Here is a 22,180-nt window from a genome sequence, read left to right as displayed (position 1 = left end):
TATAATCCCGGCCACCCTTTACCGGAAAATCTGTCAGTTGACGGTGATGGTCTCGCAGTGTAAGCGGTGTTCTGCTACGATCGACACTTTGGATCATTACCTAAACAGGACTAAGGACTATTCTTAACGGTGTATGCAAGAAAGGCGTAATGAGAAGCAGAATGAACCACTGAAGCTGAGTTTTTTGGCGGGGCAGATTTCATGACGATGTCCAAACTCGAGGCACGTGATCAGGATGTCAGACTCAAGCAGATATAGGAGGAGATATAGGGCTGAGATCGAGGCAAAATACTGGGAGATATCGTCCTCAGAACCAGAATTTAGAGAATACAGGATTATAGGATATTGAAGACCATTTGAATACATACCAATTAGACAATATCGATCTTCTCTGTATCATATTTATACTCTGTTTATTAAATACGTTTATTTTACTTGAGAGCAACAGATTTGTGTGTGTGTGTTTTTTGCGTTTTTTTCTTGTCTTAGATTACACATACAGTTTACAGATATATTGTAGATAGCTATATGCCGGCTGTCCGCAGTTCTGTTTCGTTGCTAGTAATTTTTGGCGCAATAATCGAAAACTATTTCCCCTTACAAGCTCCCGCTACTCTCTCCCGCTGGCTAAAGAATGTTTTTTTCCCCCGATCGAAGCTGAAATACTGTGTCAAAGGTTAGGGTGCACGCTTTATACACCTACAAACAGGAAACGGAACGGTGTACAACAACGGTGAAAACTACGTCAGTCACCAAAGCGCGGAAGGATGCATCTGATGCCTATACTTACACAAAAGGCTTTCACTTCTGTCTCTGAACCAACCGACCCCTTGTTTTTGTCGTCGTCGTGTGCTTTTATATATAGCTAACAATCTGCAAAATTTGTCTCCCGTCCGTTACAGCCATCGATAAAGCAACTCTTGCAGCACCATCATACCGAAGAGTGTGTCTGTCCAAGCCAAGCAAAAGCTCGCATATTTTTGTTTAGCTTTGCAAGATAAATATGAATTTTAACCTCGGCAACTTAAACTAAATCATTGTACACATTTACGCTTAAGAATATTGTGTGTTCTAACAGTGTGATTGTGGGTAGTCGAACGAAACACTATCGGTTGTCGATCAGCGTTATATGATGCATTTTGTAGGTGTGTGTGAGTGTGGGTTTCAGGTTACATTAGCTATATTACTTATGACTAACAGTAAATTAACAGCTAAGATTGACAGCCATTCTGCAAAGGATTTATCCCTCGTCCCTCACCCTTCATCCGTTACTGCGTTCTAGCAAACGCTCGCCACAAGTCTTGAATACATACACATCAAACGACGTCGTTCCAGGTGGTGGTACTTTGGTCTATTTCAACTGAAAACTTTTGCAAACACCCCCCCAGATAGCCTCACAGTCGGATAGTAATTTTATCGTTTGTACATCACAAAGCCATCCGCCAATATAGGTAGTTGTGGTAGCAAGGTGTAACACACGGTAGACTGTAGCTCACTTACAAGCTAAATCGAATCAATCGAGGAATGTAGATGGAGATCGCTTGTTTATGGGCTCACTTGCTGTACGACACGGAAACACTGCCGGCAGACTGGCACCGGATTACCGCTTTCGTGCCCGGGAAGCGTTACCGTCTTATCGATGCATCGACCGCAGAATACTTCGCCACACTTCCAACAATGGTTCTGCAATTAGGGACGTTAACGTTCATTTCAAATTAAATTCAATTGAAGAACGTTTTTGTGCGAAAGCTCACCTTCTTCGTGATTTGATCGAACGGTATGGAGCAGGTGGGACAGTTGACGACCGACCGGAGCGATTTCCATTCGACCGCAACCGAGTTGATGTCTTCGTTCACCTTGTCCGCCTCATTGTTGTACTCGGAAATCTGCTTGTTTGCAGAATCGTGCAAACACGATTTTTATACCAACTAGAACTATTTTTAACTACCAATCAATACGTACCGATAGATTGGAGAAGGAAAAATCGCTCGTCTTCAGCGGATGATCGTCGTCCGCCGCCGACAGCTCGCTTAGCTTCCGGTCGTAATTGTACCGATTATCGTTCACCTCGATAGGCCCCCGTGTTTGGTCCGCCGCACTGTACCGGGACTGTAGTGCCGCACTGCCACCCTGCAACCGTTTGGCCGACTTGGAAAGCATGTTCTTGAAGCTATTGATACGCTTCGTCAAATGCTGCACGTGATCTTCCAGCGAGGTACAGTGATCCTTGCTAGCGATCAACAAATCCTCCAACGGTTCCCGCGGATGGATGCCGCTCTCGAACCGGCTGTACATGCCGCGCCAAAACTTTATGTTTTGCGGTGCAAGGTTCGGTTTGATCGTTTCATCCATCTCCGGCCGATACAGCGGATTGATGTACTCGTTCAGATGGTTCGACATGTAGCCCCAGAGCGAGAACGTTTTGTCCGCTAGCCGCAGATCCAGCCGGTCCTTCTCACAGTTGCCCACGAACGTACCGTACTGGCAGGACATGACGTGATCGTGCAGGATCAGCAGAAACCGCTCGTTAAACTCGAACGCATCGTTACGCTGCTGCATCAGCTGCCAGGTGCATTCGAGCAGCTGGGTAAACACGGGCGACACCTCCTTCGGGTCGTTCTGGATGTGGCCGCACCGATCGCTGAACTTGTGACCGAACGCAAGCCAATCCTTTTCAATCAGTGCCTGGCGGGGAGAAGATAGTAAACAGGTTAGGATGCTTTCTGCTAAGGGTACCCTCCCTTTTATTTAACCAAGCTTACCTGAAATCCCTTAATGGTTCGGTAATATGGGTCGAGCATAAGTGCGGCCAGCGAGCAGACTTGTGCCGTACGATCCCAACCATCCGAGCAGTGTACAACGACGGAAATGCCCTTGTCGACAGCGTTCGCAATGAAACTGGTAAACAAATAGAAAGGAAATACATTTGTAATAAACTGTGAGCTATTTGTACGAAGATTTGTTTTAAATATCAACTGTGACGAGAGTTAGAGTGACTAGGGTAATACGAACTGGTTTACAGGGTTTCCCAAGTCAGCTCAACATTGTAACTAGTGTTGGATAGTGAGCTCGAGAGCTACCGGAAGGCCTCGTCTCTATAAAGTGAGGGCTCTGAGCGCGGTCTTCGGTTTCCAAATGGTAGCTCCTCACTCTCACTCGGCCCCTACGCAATCTTCAACCTCACGAGGTAACTCTTCGCACTCTTCGGCCTCTTCGCCCTCAGTGAGTGTGGAGCTACCGGGAGGCCTCTTCTCTCACGTGTTAGCGAGCAGTTGCCCTCTCCTCTTTAAACCCAATACTAACTAATTGGAACACTATATGTCAGCAGCATAAAACGCTAATTCTACATCGAACATGCAATTCAACCTTGTTAACCCTTTCCAACATCGGAAAACGGACTTTCAACTCCGTAAAATCCACACTCGACACTGGAAAATACCCAGTTAACGGAACAAGTTTACACTGCGTAGTTCGATGTTGGCGGGGCGGTCCGGTGGCCGAGGCGACAGCGGCGCCGGTCTTCACACGGCAGGGCCGGGGTTCAAATCCCATCCAGACCGCCTCCCCGTAGGAAAGGCTGACTACTTTTCTACGGGTAAAATTAAGTCACAGAAAGCCAGAAATGGTGGCAGGCCGAGACCTCTCGAGGTTTTAGTGCCACCGAAGAAGAAGAAGAAGAGTTCGATGTTGTTTTTTTTATTCATGAAGAATGGCCTGGCCGTATTGCTTAAAACTAAACTACAAAAATAATACAATTCACGATGGTTTGGAGACATTTCCTTCTCCAAACCGTGAAACGACCCCCTATCCCGGGTGAGCTCGGTCGATCCGTTAATAATAATTCCGTCATCCAAATTCGAGGTTTTGTTGGTAGCGAGAGGGTCGGTATCGTGAGTGCTCATCTCATCGTGTTAGTTTTTGGGATATGCCATCGTCAGTTTTCTACGTTTCGAGATCCAGCGTTCTTCCATCCCTCTGGCTTGTCTGCTTTCCTTGACCGTTGCAACACGCCATTGCAACGGTGTAGTTATTGGTCCTGCATCATCCAGGATATTCCGCCTTTGCCATTCCAAGCCCCTCTATCATCGCACTATTCATACATTCATTCATTCAATCAGTCATTCATCACCATACACACAAGCGAGATACAACACATATAACAGACAAACACTAAGAGTGGAAGGAAAGAAGGTAAGGTACTAAACTACAATACCATTCGCTCGGCAGAGCTAAAAAATCCTCCGGTAGGCATCATCCCCGCCCCCCCGCAGATCGGAACGTTGGGCGTTCTGCCGATGAGATGCCGTGCTGTCTCGTACTCCAGACAAGACCATAGAACATGATCTATGTCATGGTATCCGAGGCCGCAGCAACATGTTTTGGAGTCATCCCGTCCGCCGATACGCTGGAGATGCGCACCCAATGCGAAATGGTTAGACCTAAGCCTAGACATCATTCGAATGAACGCACGATCTCCTGAGATGCCTTGGAACCAGGGCTTCAAGCTAACTTGGGGAGTGATCGAATATAAAAACCTCCCAATCTGTGTCCCACATACTCTGCCACCGAGTGCCATGCAGAGAGTTTGTAGCGCACGCATGTGCTCGTGAGGTAGGATCAGCCTATCAAACAGAGATCCTTCCGAAGCGCCCTTTTTGGCCAATTGCCTAGAATACCGCAATGAGCGGGCAACCAAACAAGAGATATTCGGAAAGATTTTTCAAACAAGGAGCTTAAGACCTTTAAATTTTTTTTCGTAAAATAGTCTGGGCTCTTAATTGCCGACTCACAGACTTTAGTGCTTTGACAGCACTTAAGCTGTCGGAGAAGATGAAATATTCGTCTGGAGGACAAGCACTTATGATCAATAAGGCGTAAAAGATTGCGGCTAGCTTCGCTATATAGATTGAGCATGGTCGGCGTAGTTGAAAGAATGCTTCGGAATCGATGTTATATACGCCAAAACCGATGCCCTGCTCTGAGGAGGATCCGTCTGTGTAAAATTGGTTTCGGTTCAAATGGCCATATTTTTCCACAGAAATGCTGGGTATTGTCGTCCTGCGAAGACTATCGGAGATAGACTTTGTACCCTCATTTAAAAAGGTATCTACTGTAAAACGAGAACTGCAGGACCCTGGCAAGCTGGCACAATTTATATTTTCTAGACTGCTAGGGTGAACCTGTAAAGAGGCAAAATCATGATACGTCCTCATGATTTTGCATTTAGATCCTATCTCATGCAGTGTGTTGAAGTTCTCGATTATCAATGGGTTTGAGACAGTAGAGCGTATTATGAGAAGGCGAAGCGAGAGTAGCTCAAAACGGAGCGCTAGCGGCACACACTCCACACGGATCAGATGCGTCTTGGCTGCCCAATGGAAGCATATGCATCCATATTCCAAGAAGGACAGTATCGTTGTCTTGTGCAGCTTAAGGATGTCTGACGGGTGCGCACCCCACCAGAAGTAGTTCGATGTTATACTGTTTCAAATTTAAATCTTTAACTTTACACTTAAACTTTAATCTGGGAAGCATTAGATGCACAGATTTTAAAAACTCTAGTAAAATACCTTTGAATAGCAGCTTTGTCAGCCCTTACATCCAGAGTATAAAATATAATAGACCATTCCAGCAGCTTATCCGGCATGGGTGCTTAAATCTTTCTTAAAGTTCCGTCTTGTTTAGGATTAGGTCCAGATTTTCACGCGAAATATTTAAGTAGCAATCAATTCATTCCATAATTTGATTTTATCCAGGTTTCTCAAGGAAAATACCCCCTTAACGTCACGTAGTTTCCGCCATACTTGGACCGTTTCTCGGACGCATGCTCTAGATCAGCACTGCAAACGATTTCACCGCTTTTAGTAACGAATTTTGATTGCTTTTCAAAAGTTTTCATGCTTATCGGCTTACTGTTTTTCAAATTTAAGTCGTTGGACTTTGTCGGTCTTAATGATATAAGGGCGCTTCCGATCATCCTTACTCTTAAACTCCTGTACATTGATCGAACACCACATTTAACAGCGTAACTCTGAATTTTTAACAAGTTTAGTCTTGCTTGTTTAAAAGCACATAAAGAATGAGACGTTAGAAATAGCACAAATTGTTTGGGTTAAATTGGTTAAATTAATTGCAAGAAATGAAAATATTGAGGCTGTTGGCACTAAATTGTAAGTGTAATTATGTTTACACTCGAGGGTAAATTGTATTAGCTGGTAATGGTACGTACTAAAGCATCCGCATCCTTGTTCCCATTCCCGTAACGCTAATCGTCAATTAATTACCGACTGAATTTCACCGACACCGCCTAATGGCATCGGCAGCTAATGACAACTAGCAGATCCCCCCATATCAAGTTATGTAGTCTCCCCACGTTTATGTGATAATCGTGTGAATCGGATACCGTGCCTCGTTCCTCCAATCTCCAATTGCTCCCGTTTTGTCCCCGTTAATTACACCATTGCCGCTTAATCCTTTTCCCAAACTTACTTACCACGATGTATCCAGTATCGATCGAATGTGCTTTAACCAGCCGGAAGATTCCAGAGCACTTAAGAATCCACTCATGGTGGGCGACTTTTGTTCGCAGCCTAAAACGAAACGCAGACAGACGACCGGGATGCGGACCATTAGTTGAGGGATAGACAAAAGCGTACACGCCATCGAGACGGTAAACTTCACGGTACGTCGACTCGCAAGCCAATAAATCACACCCGGCAGAAAGCGAACGTTACACCAAAACACCGACGGTTACACCCTAACCGACGGTTGCCTGTGTCATCCTATACGGCAGCGACTACGGTATTAAAAGTGACGATTGAAATCGCAAGAAAGCACACTTACATTCAATCAGCTTCTGCAGACTGGCCCGCATCGTGTGAATGTTTTCGATACCGAGAAACTGAAACTTGATGTTTTCATAGTTGGCCTCGTTCTCATAGCCCTTGCCGGCCGCCCGGTTTGCCATGGCGTTAATCTACCGAGAGAGAGAGAGAGAGAGAGTCGGAAAACAAAAAAGGTGAAAAATCATGACGAAATGAAAATGGCTGTCGAAGAAAACTTACCCTTGGCCGCGTGTCAACGACGTACATAAAGTTGCAGTTGGGGTTAGTCTTGCGTATCGTCTCCAGCATTTGCTCGTCCTCGAGACACCGGGCACTGAAGCCAGACAGTGGCTGGCTGCAACGGCAGATGGACGCCTTGTTCGAGTGCAAATAGGTAAGCGCAGGTAGCCGACCCTTGGACCGAAACCGCGAACTGCCGAGCAGGATTTGCGTGTTGGCATCGGCCGGCACGTAGATCTGGCGCGGGTACGTGTCGCACAGCTCGTAGCTTTGATTGAGCGCACAGGCACTCCACTGGTCGTTCGGGACGCGCATCCGCTTGAACTCGTGCTCCAGCTTGAAGTAGTCCCAGCCGGCCGCCTTGGGCAGCTCCTTGGCGGCGGTCGTGTACTGGAAGCAGTACAGATTCTTGATGTGCACCGGCTGGTACAGCTTCGTCAGCGTGGTGTAGACGTCGTGACATTCGCGCTCCTTCGGTATGACGAACGTGATGGAAAGAAACGTTTTGCAGCGTATCAGCAGCGGTGAGCCCGTTGTGCTCAGGGGCAACTTTTCCACGTTCGCGATGTGCATGTACAGGACCTGGAAGATGGTGGGACAAGGTTCCTGATAAGTTACAAACAAACTTAAAACACCCATTCGTACACAGAGCTGTGTACGACGCCATCTGATTGCAGTGTAGCGGTGCTTGCGAGGGCGTCCATTGAAATTTGTTTAATTACAACGAGAGATAGAGAGAACAAAAAGAGGAAGAACTAACTTCTGCGATGGCTGCTTTCTATTCAGCACACATTCGTACGCTGTTGATCGTTAGCGTGTCAAGGGCATGATAGGTAGTAAAAGGAATTCTCAGTAATCTTATCCAAAGGCGGACACCAAGGAAGTGGTACGTGATGTTTTGACACTGCTGTTAATTAACAGTTTCTGAAGCGATGCGCGATACGGAATGATATTTTCTTCCTCAAAATCGTGTCAAAAACGTTACTCGGAAGGAATTTCTTCTGCCAGTTTCGTCCTACAAGTTTGAGCTTCAAAAAGTTGTCTCTCGCTTCGGACGACCAAAACAGTCGAAGTAATGCTGAATTTTGTGTAGGAGAATCGTCAAGGAAGTTCTCAAGATATTGCGACAATGCTAAGTATCTCTCATGGAATCGTTCGCAATTATTTGAAAAATAAAGCTGGCATCACGAATAAACTTAATGTAAAGTTGACAGCTGACACCACATGATTGCTGGACCTTGCCGATAGACGAAGATCTATCTCTAAAAAAATCTGAAATTAACTCCAAAAACCAGATTGACCGTCATCAAGGTTATTTGGAGGGTTTCGAGGAGCTAGGCGTATGTTACGTATCATGAGATTGTCTAGATTGATTTAGACCAATCTTTTGCGGTCTGTAAACATAACGAGCGGAGCACTTGAACGAGGGCCTCGTGTAAAAGTGGCCGATGATGTTCATCAGAACAAAGGGTACGACCAGAGCAATGCAATACACCTCGCAACAATATTTTGGATTAAACTGGTAAGTTCTTGAGTCCTGAGGATTGATTCGGAAAATTACAGTCCAAACCTTTGCCATCAGTTTACCATTTCCTCTTGGCTTTACAAAATTTAAATTAAAAAAAACAGGACAAGATCCTGATAGATGATCAAAGATCCTGATAGATGTCCTACAATAAACGATATGTCTTATCCTCAATCACTTGTATTGTAGTAACACATCAGAATTGTCTGGCAATAATGCCAACAATTAGGCTATAAATAGTGCAATAAATATTCCACGCAAACTCCCATGCTCAACACATATTATGCGTACATCCACTAAACCATACCATGCAACTGCGTGTTTCGGCAGTAAATTCTCGTGTATACGTAAGAGGAAAAGCCATCGCTACTCGTAACATTCCAATTTGACTGGCATCCGGCATCCATGCAAACTATCTTATCGGACAGCTGCAAAAGCCGACCGTTGGGAGGGTATTATTGCCTTCGTCCCTAGCGCAAGTGGTATGCAAAAACCATTCCAGCCCCGTAAAAGGAAGCCTAGCCCTGGCTGAAAAAAGGGAAACACTTACCCATGTCTCTTTGTTGGCATCCGGATCGACGAATATGAGATGCGTGGCCGTCAGATACAGCACACCGACGGTTGGATTTTTGCTGTTATATCTGTCAATCATGCGAACATTTTCAATCTGAAAGTGAAAGAGGGAGAAAAAAAAACAGGTGCTGTACACGCGCGTTACACATAAGAGCCCCGGGACGGAAATAGAGGTAGAAAGGGGTCGATATTGGGGGAGTGGACGTGTTAATAATAGACGCATTGGAATCTAATCAATAATCAAACATCAATCGACCAGAAAATCACTTATTTTTCGGGTATTAGCTTCACCCTTCATATTGGGATCTTGTATCCAGGTAAATCCATATTTTTACACTGACTGACACTGTCTTGTTTTCTAGAAAAATAATAATTTTTTTTATTTATTTGATAAAAAATTCATTGATTTTAGATAGCCCAGAGGCTCGCATCAACCAAATATGCCACATGCCATATTTAAAATGCAAATGACGAGCAAATGACGTGACTGAAATCGTTCATCGCTTGAGAAACTTGGGATCAGCTGTCAGAAAATCCATCCAAACGGCTAAAAAAATATTTTAGACAATTTGAACAGGTTGTTATACAAAATTAGAGGTCCTTTGCTGAATCAAAAACCCCCACGAAGGAGAGTCTGGCATCGCCCGTAGCAATATCTTTCCTCTTATGGGCACATCGTTGATAGAAGAGGCTCACAAGTGACCACAGTGGCAACCAATAAATTTCTTTCTTTGGTTTTTTGGTTTTGGTCTTTCGATAGAACCTTATCCAATCATTTTGTCACCTCCATCCTATCATCCAATAATCCCCTTTTTAATCAGTCGATCGTAAAGGCCCAGAAAGACTGTGAAAAAAACCCATTTGTATTTATGACAGTCAAGTCTATCGTTCGAACTAAGTGACCAAAGGACCTGCCTGGGATGTGGTGACAATATTTTTGTAGAATGCCTCTCGGAAGTAGCATTCGAAAAATTGAATCTATTTAAATGACGACCAGGCCATCACTCACGAGTAAAACCAAATGAATCAGCTGCCCGGCTGTATATTGATAGTTACTACCACAATAGGACTGGTTTCAAATCCCATCCGGACATCTCACCGGTCAGCAAGACTATGACTATTAAGGTAACTTTAAAGAGGCGAATCGACGGTCTGGATCAAATCCCAGTCAGACCGCCTCCCCATACGCTGGTCTGACTATCCAGGTACGGGTAAAATCAGAAATGGCAGGCTTTTGAGACATTACGAGATTGAAGTGCCAAAGAAAAAATAAAATGGCGATTAAGGTTTTAGAAAACCAAAGCCTTTATAAATTATACGATGAAAGAAATAAGATAACATATAAATAAAGTCAAGAAAGTGATATGATAGGCCAAGACCGATCCTAAAACTGTGTTGAGTAAATTTCAAACGATTTTAAACAAACAGGAAGATGACATATCCGTTAAAACATGAAGGACAAGGGCCGGAAAAATTTATTTAGGATGAAATCAAATTAGTATCTAATGGAAACTGTAGATATTTTAAACATGTAAATATTTTTCCAGTAAACTGTAACAGTAATTGTAAAATGTAAACTCATGTAAAACGTCCCTCTTGCCACAATAACAATCGTCCTTTTGCAAGCTTCAATAATTAATGTTTGAAGTGTACACACGACCATAACTCCAGTTTAGCACCAGTGTGGCCTTCGGCAAGAGTGTCCTGCATCGTTTTTCCCGGTTTCCAATACGAACCACGCAAACGCCACTCTGTTTATTTTCACACTCCGATAAGACGCTTTTCCACGCCTGTCGGGTAGAAACGAGTGTTTGAGTGTTGTTGCTTTAATGGCAAATTTGCACGTCAACACGTACATCGGCGAGTTCCGCCTTCCGTTCCAATTGTGTCAATGTCACTTACGAATAACTGTTATTACATGCGCGTACTGTAAATGGGGGGCTTTCAATCGCTTTTGGAAAACGATTGCGCTGCAGAGTTCTTTTATTGCACGATATGGAGCGGTATTTACAGAGAGCACATAGCAATAAGCGGTTACAGCGAAGGTTCTTAATTGATCAAAGAGAGAGAGTATCGACTATCATTCTTACTCGTCCTTTAAATTTCTTTTCGTACGCTTAAAATAATTTCCCTCTTGGTCGTCTATATACCGACCGAAGAAGCTAATGAAAACTCACCACATGTGGTCAGCTAATGAATCCAGCTTCTCTGCCTTATACTAAGCCAAACCAAAGTGAACAAACGGTAAACAAAGTTCGGAAGCTGTTTTATCCCAAACCAACCTGGGTGACCCGGGCGTCCATTAAGTTCGCGGCTTTACGGGACGGATCAACAAGCAATGATATTAACACACCAACCAGCTTATCCGGCACGAAATACACATGAGGTGAATTTTTCATGAGCCCAAAACCCAAACGGAACCATAAACCGCGAGAGGAAGGTTTTTTTTGGGGGGGATATTGGCTCCTTCCATCCTAAAGCAAGCAAGCAAGATGGTCAAAATATCCGGGCGGTTCGGTGCGGCCATAGTCCTGTGCTTCCTGTGGACGTTATTAGATTGTAAAAAAAAACTTTGTTTTTCCTTTTCTTTTTCGTTGAAGTAACATAAAACTCGCCAACAACACCAGCGACCCGTCATACACATCATCATACGCAATCGCATCCTTCAAACTAGTCGTGCTCCTGAACTGGAGTTTGGGCCGCGATAAACTTTGATTAAAATGACAAGACCTTTACGTTACACTAAAAATTGTAATATTTTTCTCAACCATTTGTTTTCCCTTGTGGTATGAATAATTAACAAACAAAAAAGACGGGGCTTCCCCTGTTAAGCTTTTCCGCGATGCAAATGACGTTGTAATGGAAAACGACAACCCCCAAAACGTGTGAACAAAAGCCAGATGGATATGAAAGGATGATTGCGAAAAACACACGGGCTGCTCAACGCACAATGCTAAATATAATTCCGCCACAGATGCAGCCAAAACCCGACCCAGCTTGTTCTTTTCGCCCCGAGGATTAACCCGGCCACCCAAGCCACCCGGGCGTGTACTTGAGCTGAAGACGATGTGGCGATGAAAAAGCTTTTACTCAAAACGGAACGAAAGCGGCCCTCGCTTTGGACAATGATGTTTTGTGGTAGCGCAGCGCTCACTGTTCATCCACCATAATCCTTACGAGTGTAGACAGCCGGCATCGAAGGGAAAAGAAATGTACTCAAGAGGACTCGGCCCGTTGATCGCCCCACCTGAACAAAATGGGGCGGGATGGGTTTTTTAAACGTCATTCACTTTCAAGCGGCAGCAGCTTTAAGCTCCAATTTGCCGACCGAAGACAACGGCCGACGAACAGATTGCGCAAAACAAAGCAAAATGGCTGCTGCTACAGCAAAAACGGGATTGCCAAAATTACTCTTCGGTACTTTGTTTAAATTAAGACTCATAAAATAGATATTTCTTGCCGCACGGGAAGATGATCCCTTCGATTAGGTAATTACTTTCGCAATATCGCGAATGCGAATGGAAGAAACAGCACCGAAAGTTGATATTTTCTTCCGCACAACAATGTTTGGAGGATCTTGTTTTTTGCTGAGCTATTCTTTCATTTTTGCATTCCTTCCGGACCTCCGGTTAGCCGGTCAAATGCAGCAAAAACACACCGAAAGAAAGTATCGCAATAATATTTTCCCCGGGGTTTCCCCATTTTTTTTTCGGCTGTCCTGCCCCCGAGAGGTTCGTGTGACGCATAATCCACTGGTATGAAGGGTACTTTGCAGGAGATTCAAATAAATACCGCACCATCTTAAATTTGTACACCGGTCATCGCTGGCTGGAAATGAGGTTTCATTACTGGTGAGTGATTTGCCGTTTTTTTTTCTTTTTGCTTTTGCTGCGGTCCACTTGTAGAATGAAAGGAAGTAATTTCGTGTATAAGAATGTTTGCAATGTCAGTGCCATCGAACAGAAAGACCGTAAGGGATGGCAATTTCAAAAATAGTTTCAATACGGTTATAACAAGATTATTGGACAAAATTTGAAATTCTTGTGCATCTTTAGATCTCAAGATCTAAACGATTTGCTCTGCTTGAAATAAAGCATAGTAGTAATAAAAAAATACTTTTCCAGCTTATTTTCGCGATAAACCAGTTTGAAAGTGAATTTGCCCGGCGTGTCTATGCCTTCTTTTTCTTGACTTCACGATCTGCTAAGTCATGCCGGCCATCCAACAGCTTACTTGGCTTCTGAATACAACTTAGTTGGAGAGTCAGTCCCCACTACCGGAGAAAGGTGGAATTTGATCCCTGATCCTGCCATGCTCAGCTCATACCATATTCATACCAAAACGGTAATACAACGGCAAACAAAGGATTGACCAACATTCCCAGTTTTGTTCTTGGAAGGATTGGACTTTACAGAAAATCCACAGCTGATTAGACAAATTTAAAAACGAGTTGCAATTATACCTTCACTGAATGCCAGATTCCATTGTATGATTGCACTGTTCCGCAATGGGTAGGCAATATTCCACAATCCATTTGAAACATCCCCTAAGTGATACAAATGTTTTATTGTATGGATCAAAACCTTATCTCTTCTTGGGCTAACGACTCCATAGGTCATGCCTGGCATATCTGACTTACTAGACTTAATGATAGTTGGGTAGTCAATCCTCACTACGGGGGAACGGTCCGGATGGGAAATGAACCCCAGTCCTGCCGTAGGAACACCGGCGCCATCGTCACCTCTAAAACCGGGTCGCCCTATAGATCGAAACCTTGTATGCTACAAATATTCAAGAATTTTTGCTTTTGTTGTATAACTTAGTTGGAGATCTTGGGAAAATGAGGATATCATTGCATCAAAATTGACGATCGATTCAGTTAATGCCTTTTCTTATGCTATATATCGTTGATTCTAAAGGTTGGTTTATGTCGCCAATTTGTTTGACTATTCTTAGATTGTTTTTCGAAATTCGGCCAATATTTTTCCCAATTATAACATTTTTACACAAACAAGTTTCATAAAAAGGCAGTTCGATTCCGGAAATCAAGAAAGCGTGCTTTTGTTTTAACTATCTCTGTATATAAAAAAGTATACCTATGTTTATACGATTGCAATCGTTTCCTAACTAAAAACAATTAGTTTCTGATCGTTAACTTAAACAAACTAAAAGTTTGCATTAAAAGTACAGAGCACATATGGAGAGAAACAGATACGACATTTAGATGAAAAAAACATAAAAAGACACAAAATCTATAAACGAAATAATCATCATTTATGATTCGTTCAATTTAAATATGAAGAAATATGCTTTGTAAGTAGATAAAGAAAGGATTGTAAATATCCTAGCGACGGTAAATCATTCCAATTTACTATGAATTATGACATGTGTTCTTCCCCAGTCCCCTTTCTCTACCGGTCTTATAAGCTCTCGAGGGAATGGTATTACATCATTCCAATAAAAATAGCATGCGGAACCCATCATGCGCCTCGTTATAGAGCGTCCGTGCTCTCCGCGAACGGGAATGTCGCCGAAGCCAATGATTTATACAACTTCCACTTTGCACTTTGAACAATAAAGAAAATGGAGCCCAACATAAGGCAGAATGAGTCGTTGTTCTCAATGAACAAAAATTCCGTCACGCTGGGTTAAAGTAACTTGGAGAATAACAGAAAAAAAGGAGTGCCTTATGGCGCCATCGGCAGCTGTAAGTAATTGAATTTACTTTAAATAGCAACAGTTTGTATTTCATTGGAATGGAATTAAGTATTCATTAAATTGATGATTTTCTTGCCTTCAAGTGTAGCTGACTGGTAAGGAGAAATCGAAGACCTTTAATTCCATCTTATTCAAGCATCTTATTCCAGGAAGTTGAACAAATGCTTGAGTCTTAAGAGGTGTTAGTTTTTAAAGTATTTCTCAAGATCCCACGTGTCCCAAATGTAAAAAATGGTGTACATAAAATAGATCTTAGGACATACAGCAAAAGGGTTTAATGGTGCCGAATTTGAAATTGCACCCCATAAACCGTTGCGGCCAACCGTTTGCGGCCGTAAAACAACCGATAAACCCTAGATCTATGTTCTCCTTTTCGAGCGCTAAAATAGGGCAGGGATCTAGCAATGTTTCATGCATTCGAGCAATCTCTTAGTTTCTCCTTTTCGGAACATTTCAGGACAGGAGGTCATGTGTGTGTGTGTGTGTTCGACCTTTTGCAGGACTCTAACTTTAAACACTCATCCTTCGCAAGTCCTGTGGTGAAGCTTTTTGTATGTCCTATTTAATCGACGATAACTTAACTGTTTACTTGATCCGTTAGTTTCTTAGTTCTCCTGGTATTTGCCAAGACTCGCGCAACAGTAACACTTATTTACCTTCTTCACAACAGTCTGGCCACGAAATTCGACCGTCGGTGGTGGCTGATGGGGAAAGTTTTCCTCCACCCAGGTAACCACCTTGTCGGAGACGAACGGCGGTACCGGTACGCTGCCCCACAGCAGCTTCGGATCCTCCTCGAACTCGGGCGTCACCAGATCAAAGTTCTGCTTGAACGAGGAGGCCGACGGTGACAGTGGTTCGGTGTCCGCCATTGGTGAGGGTAACTGGACGACAGCAGGGCGGAGTTTTGCGCTCGAACTTTGTTTATTTGTTATTTCGCCACCTTTAGCCACAAACTTTGCTTGTTACTTTCGGTGTAATGCTGCTTTCGGCTGCACCGCTCGGCATGTTTGAATGCGTTACACGATAAGTTGCTACCACCAACGGGGGCTTTCTTCGCCCCAAGGATTACATGGTTTTTGATTAACTTTTAATGCCTGCCGAGGTAGCGAGAACTCGTGAAATGCTCCCCGAAATAACACTATTTCTCTGCTCACAGTGTCACCAAGAACGTACGTACATAGTATGGCGCAGTATTTACGGTGGAAGAATTCATTATCTACCGAACTCTTCCAGTGCTCACTGCTGGTTTAAGCCGTCAGGAAAATCGATTTTTCTGTATGTAAACATATTATACAACGGTTCGAACGGTGCACATTGACAGCAACGATACACGCTCCCTCGCTACGCCACTGTCCTAGGACAAATGATGCAAAGTTGATGCGTGCGCGTGAGTAATTCCGACCCGCGATATGCTGCTACTCATGAATGAACTCGACAACCTTCACACAAAAACACCATTCGAGCGAGATGCCGTCGTTGGAAGGGCTAATGGACTTTTGTTTGATTACAATCACCAGGAACTGCTGTAGGCGCTGAGATATTTTATTAGATATACGTGTCTAACCGTGGCGCGGAGGACCTTTTGTTTCTTGCCATTCCGTTTACAACACAACAACCGCTTGACGCTGCGCGTATCTTTACTCGAAGATATACCCGATGCCCGCGTCAACCGTACGATGGAAAACTCGAAACTGAAAAGCTCGCTTCCGTGGAAAAGCCGCAGGACCTCCAAATTGTCCAGCTGCAGCAGTACATTGTCTCGGGCAGTCATTCTCTCTCTCTCTCTCACGCTCAGAGTGTGATACGCTCTCAGAGCTTATTCGCGAACGCATCAAAAGCGGACACGTTCGTGCTCCTGCAGGATGTGCTATGTGCTCCCAACGCCTTGGCAAGTATTGACCCGCGTTTGGTGGCGTCCTTTCACGTGTCTCTTGTCGCTGTGTTTATATAAATACATGTGCTTATTAGGATTTGCTATAAATGTTTATTGTGTAGTATTTGTCTCCAAATATCTCAGATCGAATGAACTTTAAACATTAGCAGGAAAAGAACATGTTTAAAAAACTAGATTGTTTGAACTTTCAAGTACAATAATAAGTATTGAACTTGTAAATCAAAAGCTCAGAAATATAACTTAAACGCGAACGACAGTGATAACAACTTTTTGAAAAGCTTATAAAAAGCTGAGATAAATATTGACAAGATCGAAAATACAAATATAAAAGATAAAACAACTAATAAACGACATGATCAAATATTAAGAATACCATAAACCATGGATTATTTGGTATGAATTCTTTGATTTACAATCGGTACAAGCAGCAGACCCATCACTAGTTTTTTTTTTCTCCTAAATTTGTCATTGCTTATACATAGCCTCAGGCTTCATAAATATGCTAGATGCTGGAAACCCGTTTGAAGCTGGTCTAGCTTACGACAGCCGTGGAAGGAGGGAGTACACATCTACCCTCGAGCATGGCGCATGCTTTTCCCACACAGCGATCAAAGCCCGGAGAAGCGGCGAGAGAGCGACCGAGCACTAGAGCAGCCACGTGCAGTCACGTGCTGAATTCCTGACTCGTCCAGTGCCATATCAACGGCCTTATATAGTGGGAAACGTTTACTGAATACAATCCAATATCAGTGATTCGATTTTTCTTTGCCCGATATTCGATATGGGTCAGCGGATTTATAGCCGCAATGGACATAACAAAATGCAATCTAGTCGCAAACAGTGCTACACTTCCCATTCTTTCTCATTTTGTCAAAAAAACACACAGAGCAGCACGAAAAATGCAATTCCCACCAGGGTGAGGTTCCACAGCAAACGCCTAGACAGCACTGCGAGCATGCCACAAATTTCGTTTCAATTTTTAGAAGGTCAAGGTCGGACATATCTTCGCTCTTGGCGCTGCTTATGGGGTTGCTCCTCTCTTGCACATGCAACGCTGCTCGCCGCGAAATGCATCTCCATCTCTCGACTGCACTTACGATCCTTTGGCAAAAGGCGTAGAAATGTTCCGAACGGTTGGAAGAGAAAGCAAATCAACTGCAATGTGTAGTAGGAGTTAACTGAGGGATGGAGTTAACACTGGAATTGAAAAATTGTAGCACTGCGTTCCTGCAATGTTTGCGGTACATGTCTAGCGTACGGGACGACGCTCGCTTACGTAATTGGATTTGTACCAATGAGTTCTGGGAAGTTGTGGGTGTGAACGTACCAGAAGTATTGAAAGTAATATTAACTGTAAAAAAAGCAATTATTTAGTTTATATAAACAGTAAAATTATTTCAGTAAAATAAAAAGGTTCCTAATCGGTAATTATATCCCTGAGAACCCCTACTAGCAATCGTTTTAATGAAAAATATAAATAAATATAAATGAAACAATTATTTAATGTGTTTTATTTAAAGGAGATATTTTGTTTATTATTATTGCAATGTCCGAGGATCAAATCCCATCCAGACCACCTGCCCCTACGCAGGGCTGACTATCTTGCTACGGATCACAAGTCACAGAAAGCCAGAAATGGGGGGCCGGAACCTGTGGAGGTTATTGAAGTGCCAAGGAAGAAGCTACACACTTTGTAGGTCATAGCCTTGAAGATTGAAAGGTGTCATTAGCATCATTCATGCATTGTCATTACCGGTCTGTGATGCAAGATCTTATTCCGTAACTAATTAACCTATCTTGTTAATTGTTAATGAATTAAAAGTGCTTACACATGCACTATACAAGGCGATAAAAATAAGGAAGTTGGTACAGCTTTGGGTACAATGTTTAGTTTCAAAATGTTGTGAAGAACGCTATTTTAATTGATATAAAATTGATGATAAGGATATTTTTGCAATAAGAACGAATCGTATTGGAATGATACAGATTTCCATGAAGACAACATGTGTTACTACTTCTTGTCACTTGGCTCTTTAATCTCAAGGGATCTTGGACTTCGTGATGGGGAGACAATCCGTACGGGATTCGATATCCTGTCCTGGATTTCTGAAGACACGAGCCGAACATTTATATTAAAATAAATAAATAGATAGTGTGGAGCATAGAACACTGTTTCCTCTTTGTACAGACAAGTCAAATACTACAGTTGTTACCAACAATTATAAAGAAGTTTGAACTTTAATATATCTGGTTAGAATACCAGGGATACTTTTGGGCCCTAATAAAACCTTGAACTGCACCTTAAAACGTAGCTAACTATAAGCTGAGGGCTTCTCGGTTATGTAGTAGCTTTTATCGAAACTTTTTATGCCTCATTCACCTGTTATCTGAGGGCGAGTAATAAACTACAATACTAATCGTAATTTAATGTTTCAAGGAAATTCACCACGTACAACCATTTTTTTTTATTCGTAAAGAACAGCCTGGCCGTATTTCTACGTATAACCATTTGTTAAAATAACAAATATTTTGTACACTTTGTGCGAGCTTAACTATTTATTCAAAAAAGTTAACTAGAATAAGGTTTTTTTTTATCAACGGTAAAACTACTGATTTAGCAACACGGCCAGGCCGTTCTTTATGAATAAAAAAAAAAAAAACTGCTGATTTATACTAAACTCGCTACGAGAGGGCAGTCGCGTGAAAATGTGTACCACGTTTGTTTTTCCCTTGCTTTTACTATTTTTAAGGATATAATATTTTTTATTGCTTTATACAAATATTTATAGTTTCATATGTTATGATGAAAAGCCTCTTATATAATATAAATCGAACATAAAAATATACTACAAATTGAAATTGAATCATTTAATTATAAGCAATAAGGACAATTTATGTAAAGTGTAGGTTTAGCACTAAAATTAATATGGCAGATTATCAGCAGTGATTGAGGGATCTGTCGATAGCTTGCAATACTAAGTATAATGCTTATACAATAGCACATGAAAACTCCGAATCATCAGCTAAATAAGGGATAAATTGCACTTTGACGACAATGTATTCTCGTGTAACAAACATGATAAATTGTAACCTAACTGTTATTCATGATTTTTAAGCGATTCGTGAGGATTGGCACACATAACAACAAAAAACCGTGCCATTTCTGGATATTACCGAACTAGCCTCAGCTAATCTTTAAGAGGTTTAGCGCCAGTAATGACGAATAGACCAGTACTGCGCGAGGAGTGGCTTATGTCAACAATTAAGCGTAACATTTTGTTTAGCATTTGAACTCAGTCTCATATCACTTGTTCTAGCGCACAAATCCCGTACAGAAAACCTTATGAAACGATTTGTTCAAGTGCAATACCACAGGCTTCCGAAAAAAAATGGCAATCGTTATCGTTAACCAATGTTCCCAAAATGGTTTAAAAAATTACAAATTATTAATAAATTCCACTTCCGAAACAGCATAGGAATATTCAAGATATCGAGATTCATTCATGAGCTACCAATCCTATTTAATTTCATTAAGTCGCAAAAAAATATTAAAAAGAAAATAAATTAAACATTCATTAAAAATTCCATTGGAAATTAATTATGCATTTCATACTACAAACATCCAAGCTGGACTAACACTTGCTCAAGGTTAAAACCTTCAACACACCGCTTATCAGATGCAATAATCAATGTGTAACTCACAGCTGCAATATAATTTGATAACAGGAAACAGTTAAGGTGATTACTAGAGTCCAGTTATTAAAAATCGGAAACTTTAATATAAAACGAGGCAACCTTGAAGAAATTTTATCAATGTTTTTCCATATTAATTGAATATATTGGATGATATAATAAGTTACTATAAGCAAATTAAAGTTAGAAGTGTTCGACGCAAGCCGGCATGGAGCCGCTACCGGCTTAGATCTTGGTGGTAGTAACATCTTACAAGTTACTCAGTAACATAGGGTTTAAAGATTAACTATGTAAAGCTTGTTATCGGTTTGGGCTGAATTCCTGTTTATCCTCGATCCAAGATTTGGTTCACTTTCTATCACTTATTATTTATTATGATTTGGTCTGAGTTGATCATGTTTAAATTAAATATTATCTATACCTTTCGTCCAAACATCAATCAATTGCACAGCCTAACTAGCTGATTTATAATCTCCATGGAAAACTTGCACACTCATCTCAGTCGTTTGTGGCATGCACAGCAGCCTCAACTCACGGAACCGATGCCGAAAGAAAAAATCATGTTAAAATAAATGCATTTCAACGCCAGATCATGCGCAACCCTACCTTTCGTCCGAAGAAAGGATACTTTCGGTACGGTTCATGAGCGCCATTACGAGCAACAGTTGTCAGGATTGTCTAGGACAGGAGAATACTCTACAGCTCCTTCAACCCAACGGAACGCTTATCACAGCTCCATATGTTAGCTAATCAGAGTAAATTGTGCTCGATAAAGCAAAAGGTAAACAGCATAGGGGAAGTTTTGCTGCCAGTGAGTAAGTCACGAAGAAAAATGCAAGCCTCAAACAGGGCCATGCAGTTCAACCTCCATGCAGCAAGGTGCAATTGTACCGTTCGGAACAGGTTTGTTAACAGCTGTACATACGCACACCAATAGATGGCATGTTGCATGTGCGTTGTGTTCCGCTACACTCCTGCCAATTAGCACGTCAGCAAATGCTGCTGCCCATGTATCGATCGATAGTCTATTTTGGTATCATCTCGATACAGTTCCGATTTCGCAGGATTTTTATCTTGATAACCTTATGGATGGGATGAACTTTCATGTTACACAATGTAGGCTAGGTAAAAGCTTAATGTATTTGCGTGGTTCGCCAGCTGCAATTGATAAACCAATGCTCGCTTACCTTTGGCGTGTTGATATGCTCCATTTTCGACCGATGGTATTGTAGCTGCTAGCGGCGTTGATGATAAGGCTTGCGTAGGCTTTCCTAGTACCCAGTATCAATCGTCGAAATGGAACCACTTGCGATGGAGAAAGTTAGGCACCGTTTTTATCCACTTCCTGCGTACAATCAACACCACACAACACACAACAAAGCGATCACAGCTCCTAGGGAACATCCATGAATGGCGCGTACAACTCTTGGACGCTTTCTTCCGGCTCCGTCCACACGATTATCACACCCACAGTTAAATGCACACCGCGTGTCCCAAACGTTGGGAAAGTGTAGCCCCCGAAATCACAAAAAATGGCAACAACCTGCGACGGCACGGCAAATTTTCAACCCACACAAGAAAGAAAATAGAAAAATAATAACTTTTCAAGCAGGGGCGAAAGGTTTTGACGTTTACAGCTGACGTTTGCCTTTGGGTAGGCCGCACACAAGCAACACAAACGGACAACGCGATTGACAGTTTGCGCAATTT

At 42.4% G+C, this 22,180-nt stretch overlaps 1 protein-coding gene across 2 annotated transcripts; it reads right to left on the bottom strand.

The window, feature by feature from the left end:
• Positions 1 to 387: 387 nt before the first annotated feature.
• LOC118517326 (myotubularin-related protein 8-like) lies at positions 388 to 22,096 on the bottom strand. Of its 2 annotated transcripts, none has more exons than XM_036063307.1 (9): positions 21,658 to 22,096; positions 9,140 to 9,256; positions 7,065 to 7,646; positions 6,844 to 6,976; positions 6,494 to 6,590; positions 2,763 to 2,898; positions 1,963 to 2,685; positions 1,755 to 1,886; positions 388 to 1,683 (listed from the first exon to the last, which is right to left on the bottom strand). In XM_036063307.1, the coding sequence occupies exons 1-9, from the start codon at positions 21,679 to 21,681 to the stop codon at positions 1,546 to 1,548; spliced, it is 2,082 nt and encodes a 693-aa protein (XP_035919200.1). In that variant the 5' UTR covers positions 21,682 to 22,096; the 3' UTR covers positions 388 to 1,545. The 2 variants fall into 2 exon arrangements, with proteins under 2 accessions (XP_035919200.1, XP_035919199.1); XM_036063306.1 differs by lacking the exon at positions 21,658 to 22,096 and adding an exon at positions 15,537 to 15,943.
• Positions 22,097 to 22,180: the final 84 nt, after the last annotated feature.

The sequence above is a fragment of the Anopheles stephensi genome, unplaced genomic scaffold (assembly GCF_013141755.1).
Source record: "Anopheles stephensi strain Indian unplaced genomic scaffold, UCI_ANSTEP_V1.0 ucontig94, whole genome shotgun sequence".
Classification (NCBI taxonomy): Eukaryota; Metazoa; Arthropoda; class Insecta; order Diptera; family Culicidae; genus Anopheles; species Anopheles stephensi.
The sequence above is the reverse complement of the archived record's forward strand: the minus strand, read 5'-3'. Positions and strand labels throughout refer to the sequence as shown.